Genomic DNA, 8,724 nt, shown 5'->3' on the forward strand with positions numbered 1-8,724 from the left:
TTCATTTTTCTTTTTTTTTTAAAGATTTTATTTATTCATTTGAGACAGAGAGAATGAGGGACAGAGAGCATGAGAGGGAGGAGGGTCAGAGGGAGAAGCAGACTCCCTGCCGAGCAGGAAGCCCGATGCGGGACTCGATCCCGGGACTCCAGGATCATGACCTGAGCCGAAGGTAGTCGCTTAACCAACTGAGCCACCGAGGTGCCCCTGGCTTTCATTTTTCTAAATGGACTATCCCTCCAGGCAAAAATTCTAAGAAACCCCTCTTCAGTTAAATAAATTTTACAGGATTGGGTGGGGAGAACAGCACAGCCTGATTTCAAGGTATGAGCCATAGATGGTGAAAAATGAAATTGGGTTTAGGGTACTGTTTTGACCCTGCCTCTAGTAACATTTCTAAATGCCTTCAGGCTGAATAGAGTAACATAGGGCATCAACCTGTAATTCAAGTCAAATAAATTGATGGGAAATAAGCTTAAGCATTTCCTCCTTATTACATTTTCCAACCGAAGACAACAAACATTTTTTTTAAGTGAGCAATTCTTAATAGAAGCTCATGGACATGATAAAGCATTTTTCCATTCATCAATTCTCTGTATTCCCAAGCACGACTTATTCATCATTTGTCATTTCTAATTGCATAATATGTAAGCTAAGCTTTGGATCTTTTTGTGGTAGATAATAATCATCCTCAACTTGCTAATGATAACTCTGGTATCCACAACAACTTCTTATAACCTCAAGGAAATTGTAGAAAACATTAGAAATCTAGAATTTTAAAAGCCCATTATTGTTTTTTTTTTAAGTTTTTGTATTACTTGGCAACCATCCTAAAATAGAAGAAGAAACAATTTATAAAGTACAAAAATATAGCTTATGTTGATGCATGTAGCATGAGACATTTCATTTATTTACATGACTTTTTTTTAATGGAAAAATACAAAGTATGATTCAACTATAACAAGAATTTAAAAAGCTATCATTTCTATAAATTGCTTTATATTTTGTAATTCAAAGGTAATTAAAATATGTTAATGGTGTTTTTATTGCTTCTGTATATTTTCTGTACTTTCCAAAGTTCCAGCTACATCTTTGTGTCATTGTGTCAAGAAAAAAATCAAGGACAATTGTTTCTCAAATTTCCTGTTTTCCCCTCTTCTGTCATAAAATAGATAACTGTATGAGAATTTATTTGAAACTTATACTACATTTGTTTTTTGTTTTTTTTTAAGATTTTATTTATTTATTTGACAGACAGAGACACAGCAAGAGAGGGAACACAAGCAGGGGGAGTGGGAGAGGGAGAAGCAGGCTTCCGCGGAACAGGGAGCCCAATGTGGGGCTCGATCCCAGGACCCTGGGACAGTGACCTGAGCCGAAGGCAGACGCTTAACGACTGAGCCACCCAGGTGCTCCAAAACTTAAACTACATTTTGAAAAAATAAATGTGAGGTTACCAAAGAAACCGTGCTTGTCTCTGACCATCCCCCCCTTTTTTTTTTGTTATTGTTTTGTGATTATGTGGGCTAAAATGCTGAAAATAACTAGGAGAAATAAAGGAAGAGCTCATGTTTTCCACAGAACTTTTGTTTTTATCTGGTCCAGATTTATTCCATTTGACTGAGCCCCAAAGCGCTGTCTAATTCTAAGAAGAAAAGGCTAGCATATCCCTGGTAAGACGGTTACAGTTTCTTCAGGGCTGGGGAAAAACAGAGGGAAAACAGCCATAGGAGACAATATGGATGGATCAGAGTCCCTTCCCAAGTGCCTGGGATGCCAGCTACCACTGTGAAATGGTAGCAGGCATTCAGGTCCGTGAAGTTCACGTTCATCTGCTCCCATGTCCTCTTGGCTCACCCTGCTCACATACTGATGCTTTGAGGGCTAACAAGGCACACATCCCCATGCATTCCCACTTCTGGTGCATTCAGTGAGTGTCGGGCACTGTGCTAGCTTTCCCAAGCACTTCCCTACAGACTGAACAAAAGGAACAAAAATCATAACATACCCTCTTGCTTGTATGGGAAGCAGCAGAAATTATGCAGTTACAGAATCAGGACAAAAGATAAGAGGTAAGACCAACTGCTATACTTAATGATGAGAAGGTCCGACATCGTCTTCCTTGGCTGGGAGCCCGGGAAGGACGTGAACTGCTGCTTCTCCCCAAGGACCATCTGAAAGGATGGCACTTGTACACGCCCGTGAACACTTGGCTGTCTTTTCACACAGGCGCTACCCTGACTGTCACTGCATTAACTTTGGATCATGGTTTATACTTTCCTTCCCGGCTGCTATTATTATTCTATTATTGTCCTGGATCTGGCTTCAGTGGCTTTTCCTAGGATTCAAGTAAGTAAATATTGCATGTTAATCAGATAAATAAAGGTGTCTCGGTTCCCACTTCTCAGCTGCTCACCCAGGGGTCTTTCACCCATTTTAGGCACATGGAGTTTCTGCACTTCTGTTCCTCAGAAAACTGCCACACATGAGCACATATTTTAAGGATAAGCTAGAATATCATCTAAACATTGTTGGCTGTGGAGGAGAGTTTGTAAAAAGCAAATCCATCTCATTCTCCTTTGAGTGCTATGCTAATAATTTATTAATCAGCCAGAAGGGCATAAGGAACTCATTATAAGAAGGGCCCAGTCCAGCTTGTTAAAGTGGAATTTCAAGAGGTTTTGCCCCTCCTCTTGCTTGTATGTGGGGATTTTGTCTGGTTATCTAGTTACTTTAAACTGTAACATGCAAGATTTCTGCTTCATCCTACCACCATTGGTATGTCTTTGAAAAAATCACATAAAGACGTGAGAGTGTGCCCTGTGGAAAGAATGTTGGATTAGAAATCAGAAGACCAGGGACAAAGTTGTGGCTTCTCACAATGAGTGGTCTGTCTCAGTTTCAGTGTTTTCAACTGTAAAACGATGGAATTTAACTGGAAGGTCAGTCAGATCACTTACAATGCTGTAATTCTAACACATATGGGTCCAAGCTGAAAAATGTCGAATATATGTCTTCAAGGAGAATTTGCAAATTTTACCTTGGCTGGGACTGAAGCAGGTGCCTCGTAAGTGCCGACGAGCTACGTAAATGACTTAAATGACAGCCAGCATTTAAAATTATGAAGGGCTCCACAGCAAAATCTAAAATGCAGCTTTATTCAACACATGTAACAGTACTCCACAAAGAAAGGGGAAATGACTATAAATCAAACCCTGAGGATCTGTTCCTGAGAAACAATTCAAATTCATCTTTATCGGCTTTTATTTAAATAATTTCGAGGACCGATGAGCAAAACAACATGTTATCTACTAAGCCGGTGAGACTGAAGTCAGCTATGTGTACTTCCTTGGAAAAGCAAAGCACTGGAATCAGGTGGTGTTCCATGCCCGGGCCCAAATTTTCCAAGCCAACTGGTATTTTTCCCTCTCCATTCCTCTTCCTGGTTTTCCTCCAGAACCGCCACAGTTTTATTAGTAGTGGGAAGATGGTACTGATGATTTTTTAAAAAAGATCTATTTGTCCAGACTGTGGGAGCAGCGTGTGACGGTCCTCCTGCTGAAGCAAATGTGTGAAATGTCACTGACTTCAGCAGGTGGGCATCAGTGGGGAGAGGCCAGCTGCGTACTAAATGCCCCTTCCTGGAAATCCAAGCCTTTGGGGTCTATTCAGTTGCACAGGTAGCAATGCAAGATGCAAAGGACAGGAATCCCAACTAAGGGAGGAAGCATCCGGTCGCAGACCAATAGCGATTTCCTTCTTTGTCACCACATATAATGACTTTATAAAAAATGTATGCAACCATTGTCATTATTTTGAAATGGCCCACCATGTATAAAGGAGAAATTAAGAAAATAAAGGGCAGATGTAGTGAAAGGTGTTCTGTATGAGATCAGAAAGCCTGCAAAGTGCATACGTTAGGTAAAGTCCATAAATCATGATCAGTGGCATATCTAAATAGTCCCGTTGCTGTCCGCTATCAGTTAGACATTACACAGCTTCACGCTCTGGCTAATTTTTCAGTGTCCATTTCAGTCAGTCAGGGTCTTCACCTCCAGAGGTTTTAGATCAACACACAGAAATTATCAGCCACTCCCCTGGCAGGCTGCCATACATTCTGATTAGTGTGTTGGCTGTTAACACAGTTAACTCACCCATTATAAATGACCCCAACATACTTGGGAAGAGAAGCTCATCTATCAGTGCCACTGAACTTATTTAAATGAAGAGGATGATGCATTGTCATATGCTTCGTCAGTTCCTTTGTGAAGGCATTAACCCTCATTTGTAGCAAAGCCAGTATGGCTTTCGACTTAACTATTTATCATCCCCAACCAAAGGGACCAAGTACATGTGCAGTCTACCAGGTGGAAAACATTTTTTAAAGAGACTCACCTTTTTTTTTTTTTTTTTTTAGAGAGAGGGAGAGAGCAGGGGAAATGCAGAGGGAGAGGGAGAGAGAATCTTCAGCAGGCTCCACGAGCAGCACAGAGCCAATGCGGGGCTCGATCTCATAATCCTGAGATCATGACCCAAGAGTCAGATGCTTAACTGACTGAGCCACCCAGGCACCCCGAGACTCACCTTTTTTTTTTTTAATTCTACTTTTCTATTCGACAGTAAGATCTCAAAGTAGTCCATGGCTCAGTTTCTTATAATACTAGTATTTATATTGTGACAAGGGGTAAAATTTCAAGACTGGCACTAGTCAGTAATTTAGCTGAGATTATAAAAATTAAATATTATTTCATTGATCTTAAATATAACAACATCCATCTAATTATGTTCAGTGGTTGTAGTGTGCACAGGAAAATGATTTTGAATGTGTAGGATGGATGACTTAATTGAGAAAACTCTATTCCTTCAAAGGGACTAATAGTTTAAACAAGTCTGAGTAGCGGAACTACAGAAAAAATAAGTAAATAAAATGTCTTTGTGTGATAGCTACATTCACACCATCTTAGTCTTCCTATTTTCTCCCTCATATATATCCATGTTTAGCCCAGCGATTTTACAGGACAACATTATCCTGCACTCTTTTTCTAAAACTGCTTTTATTGAGGTATGATTGGCATACAAAAAGCCATAGATATTTAACGTATACAACTTGATGTGTTTGGAGATACATATACGCCCATGAACCATCATCAACATGAAGGCCATAAACTTCTCCACCACCTCCCAAAGTTTCCTCTTGCCCCCTTTTGCTTTTTGAGTTTTTTTTTTCTTTTTTTCCTTTTATGGTAAAATCATAGGACCTACCCTCTGAGTAAATATTTAAGTATACAGTACAGTGTTGTTAATCACAGGCCTTATTTTGTGCAGTAGACCTCCAGAAATTACTTATTTTTCATAACTGAAACTTTGTACCCTTTGACTAACACCTCCCCATTTCCATCTTCTTCCATTTCCTGGCAAACAACTGTTTTACTCTCTGCCTACATGCGTTTGACTATTTTAGACTCTACATATAAGTAAGATCATACAATATTTGTTTTTCTGTGTCTGGTTTGTTTCACTTAGCATATGTCCTCCAAGTCCATCTGCATTGTTACAAATGGCAGGATTTCCTGCTTCTTTAAGGCTGAATAATATTCCATTGTATGTATATGCCACCTTTTCTTTTCCTTCTCTACCACATTTTCTTTATCCACTTGTTTGTCAATGGACACCTGAGTTGGTCCCATATCTTGGCTATTGTGAATAATGTCGCAGTGAACATGTGAGTTCAGATCCAGATTTCAATTCCTTAGGATATACACTCAGAAATGCTTTCCCTACCCACACACAATGCAATCTAACTGAGCTACTTATAGACATTCCAAGAGATAGAACATAAGCATCGAGCCATTTGCTCATTTGTTTATTCCCCTGGAGGGATTTTTTAAATCTAATCCTAGAGCAGTAGTTCGGAAAAAAAAGTTTTGAAGACCCTGGAGTTCAGGAAAGAAAATTTAGTCACAAGGAAAAGGTGTCACTAAAAGCAGCAGCTAAAAGAAATAGAGACTGGCAGTTACTATTGGCAATAGATGGAAAACTATCTAGTGGATTCTATTAGGGCATAAGGGATGAAACAACTTGAAGAAAAAAATGTAATAGAGTTGGTTTTCGTTCTGAGAAGAGATCCAGCTTAGACTCCGCTCGCGAGCAGTGTACGTGACTTCTCTGCCCTAGCGTATGGCTCGAGTCCAGTGTATTCTGTGCAAACTGTGGATCTGACAACCAGCCGTCTCATAAATTTGAGCAAGGTACTGTGGATTTGCCGAGTCACATATTTGTTGTACATGCCAGTGTTGAGAGTCACTGTGCCAGAGCAAACATCAATGACCCGGCCTTCCAACAATTCAGTATCCAACTAGCGAGGGAAAACTTACATGTGTGCAGCAATTAACTAGCAAGATAGACAATAAAGAAATGAAACTTTATAACAATCAGTTATACAATAAAGTGTTAAATTGGAGATGAGCCGCATGTGGCAAAATTCTAATGGTGTGAACAGACTTAGAAAAGGAAGAGATCAGGGGAAGATGTGTGAAAAATATAGAACAAAAATAAGCCTTGAAAATTGAGCAAACCAGGCCAAACAGGAAGAAGGGGAGAGGACATTCGAAGGAGGAGATGGAGGTATAAGCATTACAGACAGATTTGTTACTGGCAGGAGGATTAGTATTTTATAAAGCTTTCACACAAATCTCTTCTATAAAGGGAGAATTCTTTGCTTAACAGGCTCCATTATTCTTTTCAGTTTTAAGGAGATGTTCACATGTGGCAAGACCAAAACAGCCAAACAAAAAGCTTGTGCTGAGGTGATTAAACAAGAATACCAAAAACTTGGGCCAATGAGGTAAGACACACATGCACACAGGCATCCATGGAAACACACTCATGCTCACACAGATACACACTGCTTATTCTGCAAGTATTTGTTTAAAGCTGAACATGCACTTAATTGTCTGTGGTGTATTTAGAACACCTGATAAGAACCTTGAACATGCTAACCGTTGTAAATATAACTAATGTGACAAAATGAATACTTTTGTCTAACTAAAATTTACCAGATAGAATGAAAAGAAGCCAAAGAGCCACAGAGGAGTCAAGTCCTTTTCTAACTGTGCAGATTCTCTCAAATTTTTGACACATAATCATCTGGTTTTTACAGTGTTTAGTGTTCTGCTAAGATTACTCTGCCAGTAGCTCAGGGAGTTTCTACAAATGTCCTGACTGAGAAGATAAACGAAGGGATTGGAATTTTCCCACAGGTATCAGGAAATTGTGACCTTGGTCCTCTTCACTGTAATGGCTCTGCTGTGGTTTAGCCGAGATCCTGGATTTGTCTCTGGTTGGTCTGCGCTTTTTCCCGAGTAAGCATCCATGTTATGTCTGTCAATCCTTCCTGTTCTAGTCTGTTTCTCTCCTCAGTGGTTCCTATAACTCTGAAAGATTGTATGGGACTCTTTTCCTTTCTTTCCATTGAAAAGATTGTTTAATTCTAATCTTTCCAGGAAAAAAAAAAATGGTAAGGAATGAAATCTAAGGTAAGACTGCAGATAAGATAATCATATACACTGTAACTGAAAGTCAGGCTCCTTTAGACAAGGCTACGCCCATCCTTACACAATTAGGAATGCAGTCAGAAAGCCATGTTCTGTGGTGCTTAGGAGTCTAGACTTTGGAGTCACACTGCTTGGCTTTCATTCCGTGCTCTTCCACTTTGGGCAAGTCACTTGCCAATCAGTTTCTTCATCTGTAAAATGAAGCCAATAATGGCACTTAAAAATGGTGCTGCCCTTCTCCCTACATAAGTGCAATATAAATGTTTATTATGTGAGGTAAATGCCACTCCATCCTTGTTATTAACCTCATATGAATTCACATGCTATGGTTTTGGCCAACTTATTTTTTTTATTCAGTTCACTATCTTGTTTTATTCTCTAATTATGTTCATTTTTATATGAGTTCACTATAAATCTATCCCTGCCCCTATTTTGTAGATAAGGAATTCCCGAGTAAGTAATAAGACTGACTCTACAAACTAATGTTAGAAGCTGGGTCGAGTTAATTTTATCTCACAGTGTCTTCTAGACCAGCAGTCATGCTGAGTCATAATGAAGTGAGGGGGACGACGATAGCATGATTTTCTAAATTAAGGACCATCCTACATATCAATATAAATACTTTGGTTTTGAAATTTGTGTTGTTAATCCATCTTTCACTGATGTACTCTGGTTCCTAAATTGAGCAGATCTCTGATGATGACTTCCTGTCTCACATCCCACAGCAAGAATCCATGTTTGTGGGGACAGAAACCAAAATTGTTTGGGTTAAAACTATTTTGCCTACATGGAATGAAGAATTCCCTCTCTTCTTGAATCAGGGCCTTCTGGCTATATAGGCATTGTCAACATTTTTTAAAGGTGCAAAGTCTGTGTGCAAATTTCTGGTGAACATACAAGTGCACCAATTCGATGTGGTAGCATGTTTCTTTTTAATTTAATTTAATTTTTTTCTATTTTTAAAAAATTTTTATTGTTATGTTAATCACCATACATTACATCATTAGTTTTTGATGTAGTGTTCCATGAGTCATTGTTTGCGCATAACACGCAGTGCTCCATGCAATACATGCCCTCCTTAATACTCATCACTGGGCTAACCCATCCCCCCACCCCCTCTCCTCTAAAACCCTCAGTTTGTTTCTCAGAGTCCATAGTCTCTTGTGGTTCG

At 39.3% G+C, this 8,724-nt stretch overlaps 1 protein-coding gene across 1 annotated transcript in view; it reads left to right on the forward strand.

The window, feature by feature from the left end:
- The window catches only part of SLC13A1 (solute carrier family 13 member 1), a 113,430-nt gene that overhangs the window by 95,065 nt on the left and 9,641 nt on the right, over window positions 1-8,724 (forward strand). Inside the window, exons 9-11 of the mRNA XM_081800914.1 lie at window positions 2,230-2,349; window positions 6,746-6,844; window positions 7,260-7,361. Of these exons, the coding sequence (XP_081657040.1) occupies window positions 2,230-2,349; window positions 6,746-6,844; window positions 7,260-7,361 (321 nt within the window). The remainder of the gene's footprint in view (window positions 1-2,229; window positions 2,350-6,745; window positions 6,845-7,259; window positions 7,362-8,724) is intronic.

Source organism: Leptonychotes weddellii, chromosome 12, assembly GCF_054177405.1.
Source record: "Leptonychotes weddellii isolate Sample4059 chromosome 12, ASM5417740v2, whole genome shotgun sequence".
NCBI lineage: Eukaryota > Metazoa > Chordata > Mammalia > Carnivora > Phocidae > Leptonychotes > Leptonychotes weddellii.